The following is a 24,198-nucleotide window of genomic DNA, read 5'->3' on the forward strand; positions in this document are numbered from 1 at the left end:
GATCGAGACGTGGCTGCACGATCCGTTACAGCCATGCGGATAAGATGACTGTCATCTAGACTGCTAGTGATACGAGGCCGTTGGGATCCAGCACGGCGTTCCGTATTACCCTCCTGAACCCACCGATTCCATATTCTGCTAACAGTCGTTGGATCTCGACCAACGCGAGAAGCAATGTCGCGATACGATAAACCGCAATCGCGATAGGCTACAATCCGACCTTTATCAAAGTCGGAAACGTGATGGTACGCATTGCTCCTCCTTACACGAGGCATCACACCAACGTTTCACCAGGCGACGCCGGTCAACTGCTGTTTGTGTATGAGAAATCGGTTGGAAGCTTTCCTCATGTCAGCATGTTGTAGGTGTCACCACCGGCGCCAACCTTGTGTGAATGCTGTGAAAAGCTAATCATTTGCATATCACAGCATCTTTTTCCTGTCGGTTAAATTTCGCGTCGGTAGCACGTCATCTTCGTGGCGTAGCAATTTTAATGGCCAGTAGTGTATATCTTCATTAGTTACCCAGTTGACCCATCTAATCTTCATCATAATTCTGTAAATTACTTTTAATTACATGAAAACTAATTAAGTCTTGGTGATCCCTTGATGCCTCAGAACGCGTCCTACCAACCGAACCCTTCTTCTAGTCAAGTTGTGCCACAAACTCCTCTTCTCCCCAATTCTATTCAATACCTCCTCATTAGTTATGTGATCTACCCATATAATCTTCAGGATTCTTCTGTAGCACCACATTTCGAAAGCTTCTATTCTCTTCTTTTCCAAACTATGTTTCACTTCCATACATGGCTACACTCCATACAAATACTTTCAGAAATTTCCAGTGAGAATTTTACATCTCAAAGTAACTAAAGAGTGTATGAAAATTGGTTTTGCTCTGAACTTTATGTTACAACGAGAGTTTCGACTGAAATAATCCTTCTTGATGACGAAACTGCAAAAATAGCTAAATAAACAATACCATATATAGTGCTGTTAATTACATGGGAACTAATTAAGTCTTGATGTTACCATGTTTTGGAAATTAGCTACATGAATACTTTAAGGATTTCTGTTGGTTATTTGCCTAACTTCACTAGTAATGTAGTAATTAATCTATTTACATGTCATCAATCTGACTGGAATAGAAAATAATTACTATCAGTTAACTGAATAGAGCTTTAACAAAACTAGATACTTGAAATGGTTCAAATTAATTAGGACAATTTTCTGACGAATGTGTTTTAGCAAAGTTGGGATTTGCCTTGTACTCGGAGCTACAGAATGACAGCTTTATCTTATGACACATCTCCCAGGAACAACTAATGACAAGTAAGAAGGAAAAAAGAAATGTCATTTAAGGAGGCGAGTAACAAAACAAAATAGAAATGTGTCCCAGCTTGCTTTGCTACAAACGGAGGAACTCAGAATCAGCAAAACGATAATGTTATTAACAATTACTTGAAAATGAAGTTGATCAAAAGCTCTACCTACTACTAATATACTTCGTTACTTATCAAAAAGTTTATACGTCTCTTTACGACTCAAGTGACCCAGCGAGCTGTCAATTAGATACAATTTTTAGGTCCTGACGAAACCTACTGTTGGACGCCATTGAAAGATAAGTTTGCATGACGCAGGAATTATGACGCCGCAAAATCTGCTAATGCGCCGAGGCAGCGCGTGAGTGTTCTGCTGTCCACACAGAGCCAGTGGCCTTAACGGATGACGCAATGCGCTTAGCGTTGCGTAGATAAAACGGCGGTACCTGCAGGACTGTTTGCAGTTTCCGCAGACTCGTGTAGCTAGCCGCACAGCTGAGCCGGTAAGGCAGTTGACACAGCGATGGGCATCGAGAAATACAAGGGACGCGTCGCACTGGTTACTGGCGCCAGCGCGGGCATCGGTGCTGCCATAGTGCAGGCGCTGCTGAAGCATGGACTCACCGTCGTGGGAATGGCCAGGAGGGTCGAAAAAGTTAAGGTAAGGATTCAACAGCACTGTAGTATATTCGGGGTAACACTTCAGTTATCAACAAAACGCTTCAATCGTAACTCTATGCACTGTGGTGAAGCTACTGGTCATTCTTAATATGTAGTTAGTAGATACATTGTCTCTCTAGCGTAATATTAGATGTGGGATACGTAAATGTCGAAATAGAATTGTGACAAACAATGCAGTGAAGGCATACAGACAGTGGTGAAATGAAAGCACTCGGCTATAACAACATTCGTGTAAGGATACCGCTTTTCATGACCTTTGATGTAGAGTGAGGCTGTCGATATTATAACTCGAAAACTGCGGCATCTTGCGTAAATATAGCTGAGTGTAAATTTAACCTACCGTCAATTTCCTACAAAAAAGTCTTGTTCATATTTTCTCTAGGATTAATAGTTTTCGCGTTGCAGGGAAGGGAACAGTCGAAGATTCAGGTTACCTTCCATTAGGAAAGTGTGTGCACTCAGTGACTGTTATGTGATTTATGAACTATAGAGCGCAGCAATCAGTCGTCCTTTTTTCTTTTGTAGGTTTTATTACGAAAATCCAGATTTCGGCTAGTGCATATCCACTATCAGTGCACTATTGTCTATTCTCGATGCATGATAGTTCTATAGAGTAGTATTCAAAGAATTGTGACTGATGCCCGAACAACAGGGAACTAACATGCAACGAGATATGAAAATAGTGCATTGATAATGGCTAGGCACTAGCCGAAATCTGGATTTGCCTAATAAAACCTACAAAAAAAAGGACGACTGATTTCTGTGCTCTATAATTTATAAAACAGTCGAAGATTATTAACTCTTTCGTGGTTGATGGTATAGAAACATGCAGTTTCGAGTTTTGGGACGTCTATATCGCGTATGTATCTAGTGCTACCATGTAGGGAGATTAGAAAAAAATTCTGTGGAACAACGGTTTGATATATAGAAGGCTGTGAACGATCGGATGAGGCGCCGGGTGTTTATAGTGTATCTATTGGACGAAAATAAGTTCAGATCACCATTTCCTCGATTCCAAGAATGTCTAAATAACTAATTGTGTGTCCTTATGCATTACAGACATTCTTTGGAAATTTTACTAGACAGCTCAGCAATTCTGCTGGTTTGTACGTAATTTGTATGTGGTGGGTCATATATGCCCTAGAAAACTTCACAGAATGTAGAAAACATTGGTGTGTGGTATGTCAAAGACATCTTCAAATGTTATGTTGAAAACTTGCTTGCAATATATCATGTTTTTCATCATCAGGAAAATAAATGTGTTTTGGTACAGATTTTTTGCACTTCTTTCCATCATTGCCATTCTGATAAAATCATTCAAAAATGAAATATTTAACTCTGAAGAAACTAGGCTCACATGAAAACTTGGATCTAGTTCGGTTCATGGGACAAGTGTCTCCCACTTCATTTTGAAAATCGGTCAGCTTAAAATATTTTTGGGAGTAAAACTGTATTATTTCTCACAAAGGAAGACAGGTTTTGACCTTTTATTTCTCAAATATATGCTAAATAAATTTTAAGCACAAAAGGGGTAAAGGTAGTATTTATGATAAAATTAATGTTTATTGCTAAATGTAGAAGCTTAAGAACAAATATTAAAAGCGTTTACCACATCTAAGCGCAATAGAGCCGTATTAAGGTATAAATTGCGCTGTGGGGGCTCAACAGAGTAGAGGTGGCGTGGACGGAGGGTAGAAGCTCAAGGAAAAGTAGGTCCCCAGATTGTGGTCTTGCAATATCCTGCTTCATAGGTCTGTAAACTGAAGAGCGAGGAGGTAATTCCCTTGCTGTATCTGCCGAAACTATAATATTACTTCGCTTTGAATTTTAATCCCACTCCCGAACCAATCTTTTATCCCATCATTGCTTCTTTGATGCGCAGAATGAGTAGTAGGTATGAAATACCACACATTTTTCTTACACGCCTTTTGATCTGAACACATGGTTTTTGGTCTTCTATTCTTATTCTTCCGCCTTGGTTCTTATGCGTACTGCATAATATCCGGCTTACCCTGTATTTCTTAGAATTTCTAACATCTTGCACCATTTTACAATGTCGAATCCTTTTTCTAGGTAGACAGATCCAACCAATGAGTCTTGATTTTTCTTCAGTCTTACTTGTATTGCCTGACACAACTTCAGAACTGCCTCTCTCGCAACTTTACCTTTCCAAAAGGCGAACTGGTCGTCATCTAACAGATCGTCAATTTTTTTCCATTCTTCAGTGTATTACTCTTCTCAGCAAGTTTAATGTATTAGTTGTTACTTTGATTGTGCGATAGTTTTCGCACTTACCCGCCCTTGCAGTGTTCCAGAAAGCGTGATTGGATGCGCCCAGTTTCACATATTCTACAGATCACGTGGAGTAATTGTTTGGTTGCAACAGAAATTCCAAAGGAACGTTCTCAAAGCTTTACACCTTATTTAACCGCAAGTCATCCAGAGCTATGATAACTCTATCCCGAATACTGGATGACTTTTGTATTCCATATCGACTCCCAATTTTTTTTTCTGTCACGTCATCAGACAGTTCCTCCCCTCGCAGACGCCTTCAGTGAACCCTTTCCACCTACCCACTCTCTGCCTTGTGATTAACAGAGAAATTCCTCTTGCACTCTTATTGTTCGCTTCTTTACTTCTAATTTTACCAAAAGTGTTTTGACTTTTCTATAAGCTGACAGGGTCCTTCCAGGATAAGTTATCTTTCTGTTTCTTTACATTTCTCCTGCAGGCGTTATGTTCATTTCATTCCTAAGTGAATTATATCACTATAATCCTGTCTTTTCCTTAGTATTTTTGTATTTCCTTCTTTCTTTCATCAATTGAAATATTTCTTCTCCGTTAACTTCCTTTTACCTTTACTCCTTAGTCCATCTTCCGTGCTTGCCCTGTTTTAGACATGTCTATTTACATTCAACCAAGCTCTCTACTTTAATGTCCATTAGCGCAGTATCTACTGTCTTGAAGAACCCCGCCGCGCGGTTAGAGGCGCTATGTCACTGACTGCGCGACCCCTCCTACCGGAGGTTCGAGTCCTCCCTCGGGCATGGGCGTGTGTGTTGTTTTCAGCATAAGTCAGTTTAAGTAGTGTGTAAGTCTAGGGACAGATGACCTCAGCAGTTCGGCCCCTTAGGAATTCACACATATTTGAACATTTTTGAAGAACTTCAAATGCACATCGTCATTCTTCAGTATTTAAGTATCTCACTTCTTTCCACGTTAGTTCTTCTGATTATTGTCCTAAAGTTCAGTCTACTCTGAATTTTGATCTGTGTCTATATCTACTCCTGGTTACACTTTACAAATCTAATATCCGTATTCGGAATCTCTGTCTGACCACGATGTAATCCTGCTCGAATCTCCCATTGTGTTCTTTTTTTCCAAGTATACCTCTTGTGATTTTAGAACAGTGTATTCGCTATTGCTATCTGAAACTGACGAACTCAATTAGACTCTCTCCTCTGCCATTCCTACTATCATGCCCAATATCTACCGTAACTCTGTCTTCTATTCGTTCCCCTACTACCTCTTTCCAGTTCCCAGTATTATTATATTTTCATCTCCCTTTACATACCGAATTACCTGCTTTATATACTTGTATACTTTCTCGGTCTCTTCAGATTGTAACAGCAGTATGAACCCCTAGTGTAGGTTTGTTATCAGTTCTGATAAGACAAACCTATTACTGAACTACTGGCAGTAGCTAACTCTCTGCCCTACCTCCCTATTCGTAGAAAATCCTGCTCCCATTATATTTTCTATATTGAGCATGCATAAATTATTATACGAATTTTACGTTGGCAACATTTATTACTGAACTACGTAGCTGTTGCTGGCCATACGTTGCTGTTAGTCAGTCTGGTTAAATGTAAGGAGAAAGAGAAGAGGAAGGACACGTTTTTTTGTATGGCAAGTGGATATACGTCCTAATCTCCTTCTCTCCCCTGCCTCTGTCCATCTCTTTCTCCTCCCCTCCTCTCTCTGCCCACCATTTCCTCCCTCCTTTGTCTGACCATCTTCTTCTTCTCCTTTCTCTCTCCATCGCCTCCTGCCCCCTGTCCATCATCTACACGGGGGCTGTGTGGAAGAGACTGGGCGGTTTTTAGGTCAGAGGGTCTTAGGAAACCACAGAAGGAGCGTCCGTCTAAAAGGGGGCAGGTAAAACACAGTAAGGTAGTTGTAGAAACGATCGGTATTGTAGTTGTAAATTGTTGTCGCTGTGTTGGGAATGAACCAGAGCTCCAAGACCTAATAGAAAGCATTGAAGCTCAAATAGTTATAGGTACGGAAAGCTGGGTAAAGCCGGAAATAAGTTTAGCCGAAATTTTTTCAAAAGACCTAACAGTGTGGAGAAAGGATAGATTAAACACAGTTGATGGAGGAGTATTTGTTGCTGTTAGATGTAGTTTATCTTGTAATGAAATTGAATTAGATTGTTCCTGCGAACTATGGTTATACTGACAATCGGACTAAACTATTACTTGAATCGTTTTACCGACCCCCGACTCAAAAGATATAGTTGCTGAACAGTTCAAATAAAACTTGTGTCTCATTTCAAATACGTATTCCACCCATACAATTATAGTCGGTGGTGACTTAATTCTACCCTCGATATTCTGGAAAATTTATACGTTTAAAGCCGGCGGCAGGCATCAAATATCATCCGAAATTGTACTGGATGCTTTCTCAGAAAATTATTTTGAACAATTAGTTCATGAGCCCACTCGAAGCCTAAATGGTTGCGAAAGCATACTTGAACTTTTAGCAACAAATAATCCTCGACAATTAGTGAGTGTTGTGACGAATACAGGGATTAGCGACCTCAAGGCAGTTGCTGCTAGGCTGAATACCGTAACACCTACAACCATCGAAAAGAAACGCAAAGTATATCTATTTAAAGAAGCTGATAAAATGCTCTTAACCCCTTTTTGAGAGACAGTCTTCACTGCTTCCAATCCTATCATGTAAGTGTAAAAAAGTTGTGGAATGTTTTCAAAGAGATAGTATCAACAGCAATTGAGAGATATATAGCACATAAATTAATAAGATCGCTGTTGCAGAAGCAACGTAAAAAGCATGACAAATTCAAAAGGACGCAAACTCCCCAAGATTCACAAAGTTTTGCAGAAGTTCGAATTATAACGCGTGCTTCAATGCGAGATGCTTTTTATAATTTCCACAATGAACCTCTGTCTCGGAATCTTACAGAAAACCCAAAGAGATTCTGGTCAAATATAAAGCTCACCGGTGGCAAGACGCAATCAATACTTCACTGGGCGATAACAATGGTAAAGTCACTGACGACAGTGCCACTAAAGCAGAGTTATTAAACACGGTTTTCCGAAACTCCTTCACCAAAGAAGACGAAGTAAATATTCCTGAATTCAAATGAAGAACAACTGCCAAGATGAGAAACAGAGAAGTAGATATCCTCGGTGTAGCAAAGCAGCTTAAATCATTTAATAAAGGCAAGGCCTCCGGTCCAGATTGTATACCAGTCAGGTTTCTCTCAGAGTGTGCTGATAAAATAGCTGCACATTTAACAATTATATACAAACGCTCGCTCAGAGGAAGATCAGTACCTAAAGACGGGAAAATTGCTCAAGTTACACCAATACACAAAAAGGGAAGTAGGAGTAATCCGCTGAATTACAAGCCCACATCTCTGACGTCGATATGCAGTAGGGTTTTGGAACATATACTGTATACGAACATTATGAAGTACCTCGAAGAAAACGATTTATTGACACATAGTCACCGCGGATTCAGAAAATATCGTTCTTTCGAAACATAACTAGTCCCTTATGCCCATGAAGTGATGAGTGCTATCGACAGGGGATGTCAAATTGATTCCATATTTTTAGATTTCCAGATGGATTTCGACACCATCCCTCACAAGCGTCTTCTAACCTCAATTTTTCGACTGGACTCGTGATTTCCTGTCAGAAAGGTCACATTTTGTAGTAATAAACGGAAAGTCATCGAGTAAAACAGAAGTAATCTCCGGCGTTCCCCAAGGAAGTGTTATAGGCCCTCTATTGTTCCTGTGTTAACGACATAACAGACAATCTGAGTAGCCCTCTTAGATTATTTGCAGCCGATTCTGTCATTTACCGTCTTGTAAAGTCATCAGATGACCAAAACGAATTGCAAAATTATTTAGATAAGATATCTATATGGTGCGAAAAGTGCCAATTGACCCTGACTAAAGAAAAGTGTGAAGTTATTCACATGAGTACTAAACAAATCCGCTAAGTTTCGATTACGCGTTAAGTCACACAAATCTGAAGGCTGTAAAATCAACTGTATGATTAGAGATTACAATTACAAATAACCTAAATCGGAACGATTACATAGATAATGTTGTGGGTAGTGCAAACCAAAGGCTGCGATTCATTGGCAGAATACTTATAAGGTGCAACAGGTCTACCAAAGAGACTGCTTACACTACGCTTGCCTGCCCTATTCTGGAGTATTGCTGTGCGGTGTGGGATCCGCATTAGGTGGGACTGACGGATGGCATCAAAAACGTTCAAATAAGGGCGGCTCGTTTTGTATTATCGCAAAATAGGGGAGATAGTGACACAGACATGATAGATGAATTGGAATGGCAGTCGTTAAAACAAAGGCGTTTTTTGTTGCGACGGAATCTTCTCATTACAATTCAATCGCCAGTTTTCTCCATTCTGTTGGCACCCATCTACGTAGGGAGAAATGATCATCACGATAAAATAAGAGAAATCAGGGCTCGCACAAAAAATTTAAGTGCTCGTTTTTCCCGAGAGCCGTTCCAGAGTGGAATGGTAGAGAGACAGCTTCAAGGTGGTTCATTGAACCCTCTGCCAGGCAGTTAATTGTGAATAGCAGAGTAATCACATAGATGTAGGTGTAGATGTAGATGTAGTGCCCACTTTCTATGTCAATCTTCTCCTGTCCCTTTGTCTCCGTCTCCTTCTACCCCCTTCTCTGTCCATTTTCTCCTTTCCACTTTCTATGTCCATTCTCTCCCAAGAATATTCATCTCTTCTTCTCCCTTCCGGTTGATCTTGAGCCTTATTGATTGTTGTTGCAAGTTCAGATGCTGTAGTAGTATTCAAACCATAATCAGATAAGCCATAAATAAAACTTTCCAGTTTGCTAATGACGTTTTACTATTATATATTTTGTGTATACAGATTTATAGATTATTTATATTAAAATATATATGTTCATTCGAATATTCCTTTAAGTGTTGTGCAAAAAATTCAACTAAATCGATCATGAACTTTTCGAGATTTTTGGTAATACATTTCCCTTTTATACATTACACATTTATTTATGTGTTATATACGTTTAAAATATTGGTATATGAAAACAGCCGCATTCGAATGCAACGTGGTCTCAAAATTTCGAAGCAATTGGTGAAGAACTTTCGGAAATTTAAGATTTCTGAACAGAAATATCAGATTTTTGTTAACAGTGTATCCGCTTACATGGCATATGTAGTGTGGATATATAAAAAGTGTCTTTAATGCTGTATTTTAGATTGTTTTCTGGATCAGTATGCCGATGATCCTTGCTGATTCTTTTGCCTCTTAGGGGCAGTTTCCCACTTCGAGGGCAAGAGGTTGCCCTGAAAATCTGAGCGCTCCTCCGTCCTCTATGAACAAAGTCGCTGGTGGAGTGAGGGTGACTTCTTACACCAGAAGTCTCTCGCCGCCATTGTTGACGATTTTTATCAGAATTTAAGCAGTGCATTAGTTCGAACCTGGGACGAGACGTCTAATCAAAGATTCTACCCCTAGTGGGCGACATATGTGCCGAGTACGGTACAGAGGCCTATATACAATGAAGCAGCAAAGAAACTGGTATGGGCATGCGTATTCAAATACACAGATATGTAAACAGGCAGAATACGGGGCTGTAGTCGGCAACGCCTATATAAGACAAGTGTCTGGCGCAGTCTTTAGATCGGTTACTGCTGCTACAATGGCAGGTTATCAATATTTATGTGAAATTTGAACGTGGTGTTATAGTCGGCGCGCGAGCGATGGGATACAGCATCTCCGAGGTAGCGATTTTCACGTAAGACCATTTGACAAGTGTTCCTTGAATATCAGGAATCCGGTAGAATATTGAATCTCCGACATCGCTGCGGCCGGAAAAAGATCCAGCAAGAACGGGACTGAAGAGAATTGTTCACCGTGACGTGCAACCCTTCCGATAATTCGCGTGCGAACCACTCAACGAAACATCATCGATATGGGCTTTCGGGGCCGAAGGTCCACTTGTGTACCCTTGATGACTGCACGACACATCCGCGCGAGATTAGCCGAGCGGTCTAAGGCGCTGCAGTCATAAACTGTGCGGCTGGTCCCGGCGGAGGTTCGAGTCCTCCCTCGGGTACGGGTGTGTGTGTTTGTCCTTAGGATAATTTAGGTCAAGTAGTAAGCTTAGAGACTGATGACCTTAGCAGTTAGGTCCCATAAGGTTTCACACACATTTGCACTTCACAAAACTTTACCCCTTCCCTGGGCCCTCCAACACCGTCATTGGACTGCTGATGACTGGAAACATGTTGCCTGGTCGAACGAGTCTCGTTCCAAATTGTATCGAGCGGATTGACGTGTACGGGTGTGGAGAAAACCTCTTGAATCTTCATAGATGTCAGCAGGGGACTGTTCAAGCTGGTGGAGGCTCTGTGGGGCGTGGGCAGTTGGAGTGGTATGGGACCGCTGATACATCCAGGTACGACTCAGACAGGTGACACGTACGTAAGTATCGTGTCTGATCACCTGCGTCCATTCATGTCCGTTGTGTATCCCGACGGACTTGGGCAATTCCAGCAGGACAATGTAAGCCCCAAACGCCCAGAATTGCTACAGTGTAGCTCCAGGAACACTCTTCTGAGTTTAAACACTTCCGCTGGCTATCAAACTACCCAGACATGAACATTATTGAGCATACCTGGGATGCCTTGCAGCTTGTTGTTCAGAAGAGATCTCCACACCCTCGTGCTCTTACGGATTTATGGACTGCCCTGCAGGATTCAGGGTGTCAATTCCCTTCAATATACTTAAGACATTAGTCGAGTCCATGGCACTTCGCCCGCATCTCGTGGTCGTGCGGTAGCGTTCTCGCTTCCCACGCCCGGGTTCCCGGGTTCGATTCCCGGTGGGGTCAGGGATTTTCTCTGCCTCGTGATGGCTGGGTGTTGTGTGCTGTCCTTAGGTTAGTTAGGTTTAAGTAGTTCTAAGTTCTAGGGGACTGATGACCATAGCTGTTAAGTCCCATAGTGCTCAGAGCCATTTCCATGGCACTTCTGCGTACTCGCGGGGGCCGTACACGATTTTAACCAAGTGAGGACGACGATTGTCAGTCTTGACATCAGTTTTCAACGTGACTCAGCAGCAGCAGCGTTTTTCTGAAGACGGTGGACAGATGGATCATCGAAATGCCCAGTCACGTTGATTTTAGCATCCTGCTGCAAACCCGAGGAGACTATCAAGAATTATTATGCCGGGAAAGCCTACGAAGTCACTCTCCTTTGCTGCCTGCTAGCTTGTGTGGTCCAAATTATCTACATCCTCTCCCACATTTCAGAGATGAAAGCACGCAAACGAGGCGTTATGGAACATATGTTTATCCGCAAAATATGTTCAGTGTCTACCAAACATCACGCCTTCTAACATACCTTTTGATACATCTTGCGTACATGAAAATATGGAAATAATGAAAGCATGCGTCTGGCTTTTAGTGCAGCCTAATCTTTAATGTTTTGCTCTGCATGTGATTGCGAACGTTCCCAGCAGTACGTAAAATTTTTGATAAGCACGCTTTTCGTGATACTTTTACAGCGCTCTGATAACTAACAAAATTCTGTATTCCCGCTAGTACCAGTACAGCTCACTTTGCTGTACTGCCGGTAGGACCAGTCCAGGGCACTAGCTGTCATGTGCCAACTACTTTACATTGTACTATAATCCTGAAACTTCCTGGCAGATTGTGTGCCGGACCGTGCCTCGAACTCGGGACCTTTGGCTTTCGCGGGCAAGTGCTCTACCAACTGAGCTACCCAAACACGACTCCCACCCCGTCCTCACTGCTTTACGTACCACGTCTCCTACCTTCCAAACTTTACAGAAGCTCTCCTGCGAACCTTGCACGACTAGCACTCCTGAAGGAAAGGATACTGAGGAGACATGGCTTAGACACATCCTAGGGGATGTTTCCAGAATGAGATTTTTACTCTGCAGCGGAGTGTACGCTGATATGTAACTTCCTGACAGATTAAAATTGTGTGCCGAACCGAGACTCGAACTCTGGACCTTTGCCTTTCGCGGGCAAGTGCTCTACCAACTGAGCTCCCCAAGCACGACTCACGACCCGTCCGCACAGCTTTAGTTCCGCCAGTACCTCGTCTCCTACCTTCCAAACTTTACACAAGCTCTCCTGCGAATCTCGCAGAACTAGCACTCCTGAAAGAAAGGACATTGCGACACACAGTTTTAATCTGCCAGGAAGTTTCACATCAGCGCACACTCCGCTGCAGAGTGAAAATTTCATTCTGGGTACTATAATCGTGTTCGATTCGCACAGTTCAGGATAGGTGCTTGGAACATAGCGGTCATACCAGGCTACAACTGCCGGAGAAATCGACAGTAGCGGAACATTGCCTGAACGAAGGATCCGTGATGAAATTTGACCAGACTTTGCTAATTGCCAATACTTCCGGTTTTTGAAACAGTGTTCATAAACAGGCAATTGTCCGCCCCCTGTACCTGAGTGGTCAGCGTGACAGACTGTCAATCGTAAGGGCCCGCGTTCAATTCCCGGCTGGGTCGGAGATTTTCTCCTCTCAGGGACTGGGAGTTGTGTTGTCCTAATCATCATCATTTCATCCCCATCGATGCGCAAGTCGCGTCGAAGTGGCGTCAAATCGAAAGACTTGCACCAGGCGAGCGGTCTACCCGACGGGAGGCCCTCGTCACACGCCATTATTATTATTAACAGGCAATTAAGCAATTAAAATCAGGTAACAGTGACAATGGTTTTCTTCTTAGCTGGACATCCCGCAAAACACAACGTTCTTCGATACAGCCACTCCGAGTGCTTCTAAATAGTTTTTGAATGTGATGTTCCAGTTGGAGTCACCCGCGATATGCAATACATCTGTAGAAGGGTTGGGCAAGATATCATAAGGCTATGCTAAAAACGTATCGAAGATGGTGGTGGTCATGTTGAGAGCGTTTTGTAAGTCACTTAAGCTGGTGTTTACTGACAGTAATGTACTTTGTCTCCTTTACTCCTTGCCTAGCTGTTATTGTCCAAACTGTCTTCGTTCTCCTCCACATTTCAGCGACGCTAGCACGCAAACGAAGCGGTTTCGAGCATAAGTTTGCTAGCGAAATGTGATGACATAGTACCCATCTACCAACCGCCACGCCTTGTAACATACCTTTCGATACGCTCTGTATAGCAAGATGTTTTTGCTACACCACAGGAACTGGCACTCAAGGACGCGCCAGGGAAGCTGCACGCGATTGCCGGGGATGTGAGCGACGAAGCCAGCATCCTGGCTGCCTTCAAGTGGATCAAGGACAACCTGGGTGGCGTCGACGTCCTCATCAACAACGCTGGTGTATTCCCGACTACCAGCCTTATAGGTAAGAGTTTCGCATTTAAGAGCATATGAAAGTGCCAGTCTACCTATTCCAAAGAATTAGAGGAACCTGTATCTATGGCTGGTGTGTTAAATCTATTTTGATAGAGGCGGCACCTGTGGCCATATGTTGGCTGAGCTGTGCATTACAGTGTCCTCAGAAGGAAGTGAGCACCACTGTCCCAATGTTTTCTAGCGCACTACACGGATGGCAGTTGTCATTTCTGGACAAAGTATTCAATCAAGCACACGCAATACGACACCTTAATGCAGTGCAAGTTGCAAGGGCAAAAAGGGTGGTCGTGTTTTTGCAGATACCAAAGCCTCTCCATGTGTCTCAATAGATTATGCATGCCCTATAGAATGACAGGTTTGTACACAAGACGAGTTGGATTCGGTCGCCGAAGCATTACAACCCCACGTGAAGACCCATACGCTGCAAGACGATTTCGGAAGAACCACTGACGCCGCTGCGTCCGACCAGACTGTAGTGAAGGTTATGCCAAAGGACCTCATGAGCCAGACGTCGTATTCGACTAACCCGTTCTCACACGACAACATCTTGCAGCTCGCCTTCACTTCTGCCACTCCTGTGTGAACTGGCGACTTCGTCACGTGCGACATGTGTTATTCACAGATGAATCCAGGTATTCTCTGACGCAAGATGATGGCCGTGTTCGTCTGCGAAGCCCCGTGGTGAGTAGTATCTGCCATGTTTACAACGTTCGGTGACAGCCATACGAATCTTGTCGCTGTCCACGGTCGCCTTACCGAACAGGTCCCATTGGACCATGTTGTGGCTACTGCGCTTGGTGGTGGCCCTCAAGACCTCTAATGCCAGCGTCCATATGGTGGTGTCAGCAGGGGTTTCTTACGAAGCCTGGACAGTGAAATAATGGAATGGCCGGCGGTGAGTCCCAGCCAAAGCCCCTTCGTCCATATGTGAGATGTGCTTGACACATGTGTTCGTTGTCGTCCTGTTCCACCACAGACGTCCCAAGAACTCTCAAGGGTCCTCACTGAAGAATGGGAACGGATGCCACAAGGTGAGCTCTGTAGGCTTATACGGAGCAATCAACGTAAGTTTCAGGCAGTGATAAACACTCGCAAAGGGCATGAACGTTACTGCAGCTCTCCAAGTCCAATGAAAAACATCCGGTATTACGGAATGAATGATTGTTTCCATTTTATTTTCGACACCTGCCAGACAGTTCAGTTTTTTTTATGTCAGAGGTCCAGGATGGAACGACGTTTTGTTGTTTACATAGTTTGTGGACGATTAACGTATAATTTGGCAACATACCATTTCTCAATTATTACTCAATGGGGTACGGTACACGCCCAAAGTCATTCTTTTGAGCAGTGTATTTAAAAATTATGACTAGGGGAGAACATTGTATCTTGGATCTCTTTTCAGACTCCTGGTTCCAGCCAACCCTGTAATACGATTTTAACGCACTTTCTTAATTCATTTTTAAATGATATCAATCACTTCATACGTGCTGCAGCCTTTTCCAAGAAAAGTAAGGTTTTTAGAAATGTCAAAACAATGTACCAAGATACCACATGATCATCTACTTAGGAACAATTACTCAATTGCACTTTAAAAGGTTTCTGACAATACTGCATTTAATTGTCTATCTGTTACATTATTACTCTACTATAAGTCAACAACCAGTAACAAAAACAAATTCATAGAATCGTTGTCAAAGCCTGTTATAAGTTAAATACATTTTGAAATAGATGTTATGGAAACTTACACACATTTCCATTTCCAAAAGACGTAAAACTGTTGAGGCATTAAAGAAACTTAGTTGATTTCTTAATAATACATGTTCCAAGGTAGAAGTCCCTCTTCCTTTTCTAGGTACAAGATGGTGAGCGATTGACAAAATATGGATTAACCGTCAACACGTTATACAACTAGTGTTAAAAATAAATATAATTTTACTCACCATAAAATTCTATAATTGAAGAATTAGAAATATCTTCCAAACAAATTTAACGTATTATACAGAACACAATTGTGTATAGCTCAACATATTTGAAAATGCTGCACAAAATACTATCCCATGTTTCCCAACAACAAAAACAGTACGAAACGCCAGAAATTCCTTGAGACGGTCTCTAGTGGACATTCCTTCGTACGACCCAAAAATCGGACCCTAACTTGAACCACCGGCCAGGAAACTTTTCTTGCTCCTAGGTACACTAGCCTCATGGCAGAACACTGTCCACTAATGTAACTTAATTAACGTGTTTACTTTTATTTGATTCATATTTTATTTAGGAAAAATATGGAAATCGTAAGTGGTTTGCGGATTTACATAGCATATAGGAGTCAGTTTCATTGAGTTCATACCCTATTATTTCTTGCTCACACTATCTTTATTGACGGGACTGCGTTGTTCACCGAGCGAGGTGGTGCAGTGGTTAGCACACTGGACTCGCATTCGGGAGGACGACGGTTCAATCCCGTCTCCGGCCATCCTGATTTAGGTTTTCCGTGATTTCCCTAAATCGCTTCAGACAAATGCCGGGATGGTTCCTTTGAAAGGGCACGGCCGATTTCCTTCCCCATCCTTCCCTCACCCGAGCTTGCGCTCCGTCTCTAATGACCTCGTTGTCGACGGGACGTTAAACACTAATACCCTCCTCCTCCTCCTCCTGCGTTGTTCATAAAATAAAGTATTGCATCTAGGCACAGTAAAAGCAGCTACCTACCAATGAAGCTTCAAATGCTTCAGCTATAATTTCATTGATACTTCTCTGTCCTTGCTTAAGGATGTAAGTAGTCAATTTTCACGTGGTAACGTGTCGAAAAGTATGTATGATCTCAGGAACGAACTTGACTTACTGTCTTCAGGAGAAACGCTTGAGATTCGAGAAGTTCGTAGGCAGTGGCTGTTTTGAAGCTACCGTATCTCTCTGACATCTTACGTACTGATACCGAAAATTGGCAACACTTTGACAAAATTTCAGCTTTCAGAAAGAAACTACCGCTGTGGAAATAAAAAGCTGGATGATAAAGATATACATTACGATTTCCGTTTTCTTCACACGTTTTAGAAGACACTGAGTTTTAGCTGAGTGTCTATGTTTGTGGTTATTTTAACGGAACCCTGTCAGGCTTTCAGAAGTACTTTCCAGAAGAAGTTCATTAACACAACTAGATGAACGATACTTTTAGTGCTGAACTTCCATCGACACTTATCACTGAAAATCAAGAGCAACTAACTTATCGATATTTCTTTAGACTCTACAATGAAATGGAAGTTCCTTTCCTCATCACTGCTTGAGTTTTGGAGCTTGGTGAAGCACAAAGATAACAAGGTTGTATATGTTTTGATTTCTTATGCAACATCCTACTTATGTGAGGTATATTTTTAGCATTGACAGTCATCGACACGAAATACAGATCGCGTATGAACGTGGGGAAAGAGATACGAGACGCAGTTTGCAACCTTGTGCCGAGATTTGAAACCTTACGAAGTAAGCTCATTTTTCCCGTTGACATCGTTCCAAGAATAAGATGTAATAACATTAAAAGTTGAATAAAATGTGATACGTTAAGAGTTAATAAAGATAAAAATACTCTTACTCATTTTTTCTAAACTTCAATTGATTTATCCCACAGTTCAAGTCAGAGGTCATGTACAAAAGAAGCCCTGAGTGCTTTTGTTCAGGTGAAGCGTGTTGTGGACCAGAAAAGTTTGAAAACCATTGGTCTGTATGAAAAGAGGGAGGTTACGAATAATCAGGAAAAGAATTTTGGTGTAGTACGATTGATTTCAAGACTGCTTGCACCATTGTCAGACGTACCCGATATATGTACACCGAACAAAGGTGTAACAAGTCAACCGCAGAGCCTGCGTTGCCGACATCTGCACTGTCGTACCAGGAGACCCACAACATCAGTCACGAATCGACAACCCCAGTGGGTGGTAGCCAGGTTGGTAAGTCCAGTATCTCATCCCCCAAATTTCCAAACTTCACAGAAGCTCTCCTGCGAACCTTGCAAGACTAGCACTCATGGAAGAAAGTATGTTGAAGAGGAGACAAGGCTTAGCCACAGCCTGGAGGATGTTTCCAGAACGAAAGTTTCACTTTGCAGCGCAGGGTGCACTGATACGAAACTTTGTGGCATGTTAACCGGACCTAGACTCGAACTTGGGACCTTTGCCTTCCGCTGGCAAGTGCTCTACCACTGAGCAGCCCCAGGACGACTCGCAGTTCGTCATTACAGCTTTATTTCCACCAGTATCTTACCTACTATCTGCCAGACTTCACAGAAGCTCTTGTGCCTGGGTAGCTCAGTGGTAGAGCATTTGCCCACGCAAGGCAAAAGTCCGGCACACAGTTTTAATCTAACAGGAAGTTTCATATCAGCCCACACTCAGTTGTAGAGTGAAAATTTCATTATTTGAACCTCATTTGACACTGTTTCTGTAAAAACGTAAAAAAATGTTCCTAAGGTAGCAAAAAAAATAGTATGCTCAAGAAGAAACGATGTCAACGGTATTTAAGAAACACGACCAGTTTGGTAAAAAATGATAAAACGGAAGGGACTTCCTCACATTTCGACGTGCATTCTGTAATCTTGTGTTAACTACCACGGAGACTTACATCGTGTTGAAGGAGGCCATAGTCCAGTTATGCACAGGTTAATCTCATTCCATGGACGCTCAGTGACATTATTCGAGGGAGTCCTCAATTCTAATCTGTGATTTGCACTACACTTACAGTCACATCTACACTCCGCAAGCCACGTTATGGCGTATAGTGGTGGGTACCTTACGTTCCATCATCGTTTACCGCCATTTAAAGTACCATTCAAAATCGTTCAGAAGGAGAACAAACGTCGGTGGGTCCGCGTGCAAAGTGAAATAGTCTATGTGGGATGTAGTAATATGTTGCCTGACTGTTTCTTGATGTAAGTTTCCTGACTTTTAAAAAACGGTAACGATTCTTGTGTCGTCTGTCTGTTTTCATGAACAGACGGCAAGACGAAAGACTGGAAGAGCATCCTGGACGTGAACGTGCTGGGTCTGAGCATCTGCACCAGGGAGGCCGTGCAGGACATGCTGAAGAGAGGTGTCGACGACGGCTTCATCATCCACATCAACAGGTGGGTCTGTGGCCGGTCCTGTGCCAGCATCGTGCTTATAGTTTCATCCATTTCTGTATTTCAACTGGCAATGTTGTTTCTGTAGTTACACAGTGCGATTAAGCTGCCCCTACCGATGTTGTTTTATACAGCCCGCGGTGTTAAATCTGGCTGTCAACAACCATGTGCAAGATTTTCATATTCTCTCGCTTGCTTAGTGCAAGCTAGTAGTCGTACAGAAAAAAATTAGTAGTACCTTTGTGTAAGAAATTTAATGTCATTCAATTCTGTGCTGGAATACTTTTCCATGGAGGCCGTGGTTTTCGAGTTATTTAAGAAAAACGTACGAAAATGACCTTGAAGCGCATCCCAATTCCCACACTCAACCACTACTGGTCATCGTTTCTAGTATATTGTTCATGGCACCCCCTCCTACCACGGTATAAAAATTTGCGACTGCACGAATTATTTCCCACATTTGACCTTTTTTATGGTCTTCAATGATTGGCCTTATTACGCCACCGGTGTAGTGAAACATTACGCCACCGATGTAGTGAAGCACTTACAAATTGTAAAACTGACGTTTGTGTAATTTTAACTAAAAGTCTTGTGACTTTTAACAGCTTAAAATAAACAATTACATTGTTTTATTAATCAGGTCCTTTTGACTGAGAAACTGCTATGCTTGTAAAGGTTTTGTCTGGATCGAATTGTCAACGTAATGAGTTTTAGTGTAACGTTTACAAAACTCAGTTTCTTTCATTACCCTTGCGGAACGTTTAAATTAATAACGTTAACAAAGTAGGAGAATGTGCTGGTGGCTCAGTAACCCAATCAAAAGACTCCAAAAAAGGTCGAATTTCGGGAAAAGTTCAGAAATTTTTGTACAGTGGTGGCGGTAGTGGTAGCGGAGTGTCACGAAAAACATGCTAGAAATCCTGAGTGGTGAGGGATGGGTTTGGGGGTTAGTTGCGTTTGAAGGTCACTTTTGAACGTTTCTCTTTAAGAACTGCGACCTCCAGCGAAAACGTGGCCCAGTACAAAATATTACTCCTTTAAATTTCCTACAAAACGATAGTGTTCATTTTTCTGTATGGTTAATGGTTTGAGTGCAGCTGGCGAGAGAATATGAAAATCGCACGCTTGGTTTTCGAAGGCCGGGTGTAACATTGCGGGGTGCATAAGACGACATCGCTCGGGGCAGCCGAAACACAATCTAATAGCTTGCAGTCCAGCAGCCATAGTTTTGGTACTGCTTTTGCGAAGGTGTGAAGAACATCTTACTGTGCTTCTCACACCTAGTGAGTACCTGTTGCCAATAAGTGCGAGATAGCAGCACCAATCATCTCATGGAGAAGTGTCAGAGAGAAGCACGTACCACTCTCTAAACGCGCAAAAACGTGTTTAGTAATCCATACAAGAAAAGCCTCCAAAAAGAAGGATTAATCAAAACTGGACAGGCTCACCTGTAAATAACTATATAGTTTTCTCAATTGAAAATCGTCAAAGAGGATTAAAATACGGCAGAGCTCAACAAATATACGCACTAGCCGAGGTGAGTTGCATAAATCTTATCACGTACTGTCACTCTGTATTTTATCGGTCAATCTAAGGTACATGTGTAAAGAGAAGTGCACTGTGCTGAGTGCTTGTGCTCTATGGTGTCACACTTTTTTTTTCATCGGTCTTCTGACTGGTTTGATGCGGCCCGCCACGAATTCCTCTCCTGTGCTAATCTTTTCATCTCAGAGTAGCATTTGCAACCTACGTCCTTAATTATTTGCTGGATGTATTGCAATCTCTGTCTTCCTCTACAGTTTTTGCCCTCTACAGCTCCCTCTAGTACCACGGAAGTCATTCCCTCATGTCTTAACGGATGTCCTATCATCCTGTCCCTTCTCCTTACCAGAGTTTTCCACATGTTCCTTTCCTCTCCGAATCTGTGCAGGATCTCCTCATTCATTACCAGATCAGTACACCTAATTTTCAACATTAGTCTGTAGCACGACATCTCAATTGCTTCGATTCTCTTCTGTTCCGGTATTCCCAAAGTACGTGTTTCACTACCATACAATGCTGTACTCCAGACGTACATTCTCAGAAGTTTCTTCCTCAAATTAAGGGCGATATTTCATATTAGTAGCACTGCTGCTACGGTTGCAGATTCGAATACTGCCTCGGGCATGGATGTGTGTGATGTCCTTAGGTTAGTTAGGTTTAAGTAGTTCTAAGTCTAGGGGACTGATGACCTCATATGTTAAGTCCCATAGTGCTGAGAGCCATTTGAACCATTTTTTTTATATTAATAGACTTCTCTTGGCCAGGAATCCTCTTTTGCCATTTCTAGTCTGGTTTTGATGTCCTCCTTGCTCCGTCCGTCATTCATTATATTACTACCTAGATAGCAGAATTCCTTAACTTCATCTACTTCGTGACCATCAATCCTGATGTTAAGTTTCTCGCTGATCTCGTTTCTGTTACTTCTCATTACCTTCGTCTTTCTTCGATTTACTTTCAACCCATACTCTGTACTCATTAGACTGTTCATTCCGTTCAGCAGATCATGTAATTCTTCTTCAATGTCACTCAAGGTAGCAAGTCATCAGCGAATCGTAATTTTGATATCCTTTCACCTTGAATTTTAATTCCATTCCCGAACCTTTCTTTTATTTCCATCATTGCTTGCTCGATGTAAAGATTGAACAGTAAGGGTGAAAAGCGACATCCTTGTCTTACACCCTTTTTAATACGAGCACTTCGTTCTTGGTCGCCCACTCTTAGTATTCCCTCTTGGCTGTTGTACATATTATATATAAACCTGTCTTACCGCTACTTTTTGCAGACTTTCGAACGTCTTGTACAACAATTTTACAATGTCGAACGCTTTTTCCAGGTCAACGAATCGTATGAATGTGTCTTGATTTTTCTTTAGTCTTGCTTCCATTATTAACCGCAAGGTCAGAATTACCTCTCTCGTGCCTTTTAGTTTTCTAAACCCAAACTGATCGGCGTCTGGCTCACTAAAACAGAGAATGTAATGCAAAATTTTGATTGTTATATTGATGCAATCAGTTTTTACCCGTCCTATTATGTCTTTTAAGCCAGTTCAAAGGCAATGTTTAACCGCTAGACAGGAGGATGGCGCCTCAGTTATTAGTGCTAACATGTTGTTGTTGTCTTCATTCCTGAGACTGGTTTGATGCAGCTCTCCATGCTACTCTACCCTGTGCAAGCTTCTTCATCTCCCAGTACTTACCGCAACCTACATCCTTCTGAATCTGCGTAGTGTATTCATCTATTGGTCTCCCTCTACGATTTTTACCCTCCACGCTGCCCTCCAATGCTAAATTTGTGGTCGCTTGACGCCTCAGAACATGTCCTGCCAACCGGTCCCTTCTTCTTGTCAAGCTGCGCCACAAACTCCTCCCCAACTCTGTTCAATACCTCCTCATTAGTTATATGATCTACCCATCTAATCTTCAGCATTCTTCTGTAGCACCACATTTCGAAAGCTTCTATTCTCTTCTTGTCCAAACTATTTATCGTCCATATTTCACTTCCATACATGGCTACACTCCATACAAATACTTTCAGAAACGACTTCCTGACACTTGAATCTATACTCGATGTTAAAAAATTTCCTTTCTTCAGAAACGCTTTCCTTGCCTTTGCCAGTCTACATTTTATATCCTCTCTACTTCGACTATCATCAGTTATTTTGCTCCCCAAATTGCAAAACTCATTTACTACCTTAAGTGTCTCATTTCCTAATCTAATTCCCTCCGCATCACCCTACTTAATTCGACTAGATTCCATTATCCTCGTTTTGCTTTTGTTGATGTTCATCTTATATCCACCTTTCAAGACACTGTCCAATCCGTTCAACTGCTCTTCCAAGTCCTTTGCTGTCTCTGACGTAATTACAATGTCATCGGAGAACCTCAAAGTTATTATTTCTTCTCCATGGATTTTAATACCTACTCCGAATTTTTCTTTTGTTTCCTTTACTGCTTGCTCAATATACAGATTGAATAACATTGGGAAGAGGCTACAACCCTGTCTCACTCCCTTCTCAACCACTGCTTCCCTTTCATGCCCCTCGACTCTTATAACTGCCATCTGGTTTCTGTACAAATTGTAAATAGCCTTTCGCTCCCTGTATTTTACCCCTGAAACCTTTAGAATTTGTAAGAGAGTATTCCAGTCAACATTGTCGAAAGCTTTGTCTATGTCTACAAAAGCGAGAAACGTAGGTTTGCCTTTCCTTAATCTTTCTTCTAAGATAAGTCGTAAGGTCAGTATTGCCTCACGGGTTCCAATATTTCTACCGAATCCAAACTGATCTTCGCCGAGGTCGGCTTCTACCAGTTTTTCCATTCGTCTGTAAAGAATTCGCGTTAGTATTTTGCAGCTGTGACCTATTAAACTGATAGTTCTGTAATTTGCACATCTGTCAACATTTGCTTTCTTTGTTATTGGAATAGAAGGTACGTAAAACCCTCATTGTGTGGAATCTTGGTAGTGGTGATATCGGACAGTATAACGGGTCACAGTGAATAGAGAACTTGGAAGTTTGACCAAAGCAGAAGCAACTATAACAGTAATTACACGGTCCAGTCAACAATAGTTCATGTTCGACGTCAGCGCGCAACGCAATAACAACTCACAGGCGGCAGCTGGCAGCTCTGGCACTGGAGGGTATATAAAGCGTGGCGTAATGCGGAAACGACGAGTTTTGCCTGACGTCCAAAGTGGCACAATCATGGACTTTCGGGCCAAGGGTGGAAGCATTTCCGAAACGGCTAAATTTTTAAATTGTTTGTCTTCCTCCGTGGTTAGAGTAAACCGTGCATGGCAAAATGGCGCTATCCAAAACCTTGCATCGAGGCAACTGTGTTGCGCTATGGGCCACAGATGACAGAGGCAAATGGATTTATGTATAAGCGACTGGATGTGCGACTGTTGATCAAGTGATTTGCTAGATGAGCCAAGGGGTTACCAACAGTGTCTCCTCAACGAACATTCAGCAGACGTTGTTGCATGTGGGAGTCCGTAACAGGCGCGCGGTTCATGCACCCACTCAGACTGCTGTCCATCGCCGACGAAGGCTGGCATTGGCACGCCTGTGCCGAACTGGGAGTCCACTAAGTGGCGACTGGTGGCCTTTTCGGACCAACCACGTTTTGTGTTCTATCAATCAGATCGCCCTTGACGTGTACGACATGAAACGTCTGAAAGCAAACACCCTGCAGGCGCTATGGTCTGGGAAATGTTTCTCGTGGCATTCCTTGGGCGATATCATCATTCTGGAAGGCACAATGAATTAACACAAGTATCGGCAGCCATCCTAGAATCGCTATATGTGGTTTGTTTTTCGTGAGCACAATGGCATCTATCAGTACGACAATGCAACGTGTCGCACAGCCCGTAGTGTACGGGCGTGGTTCG

General features: G+C 42.4%; 1 protein-coding gene and 1 non-coding gene across 2 annotated transcripts in view; both read left to right on the plus strand.

The window, feature by feature from the left end:
- Positions 1–1,704: 1,704 nt before the first annotated feature.
- LOC126161433 (dehydrogenase/reductase SDR family member 11-like) overlaps positions 1,705–24,198 on the plus strand; it is a 37,820-nt gene continuing 15,326 nt past the window's right edge. The window contains exons 1-3 of the mRNA XM_049917234.1: positions 1,705–1,982; positions 13,485–13,647; positions 18,642–18,771. Coding sequence (XP_049773191.1) covers positions 1,845–1,982; positions 13,485–13,647; positions 18,642–18,771 — 431 coding nt within the window. The 5' untranslated portion in view covers positions 1,705–1,844. The remainder of the gene's footprint in view (positions 1,983–13,484; positions 13,648–18,641; positions 18,772–24,198) is intronic.
- Trnaa-cgc (transfer RNA alanine (anticodon CGC)) lies at positions 16,059–16,131 on the plus strand. The gene has a single exon. It is a non-coding gene; the product is annotated as a tRNA-Ala (tRNA).

Source organism: Schistocerca cancellata, chromosome 2, assembly GCF_023864275.1.
Source record: "Schistocerca cancellata isolate TAMUIC-IGC-003103 chromosome 2, iqSchCanc2.1, whole genome shotgun sequence".
NCBI classification, from domain to species: Eukaryota; Metazoa; Arthropoda; class Insecta; order Orthoptera; family Acrididae; genus Schistocerca; species Schistocerca cancellata.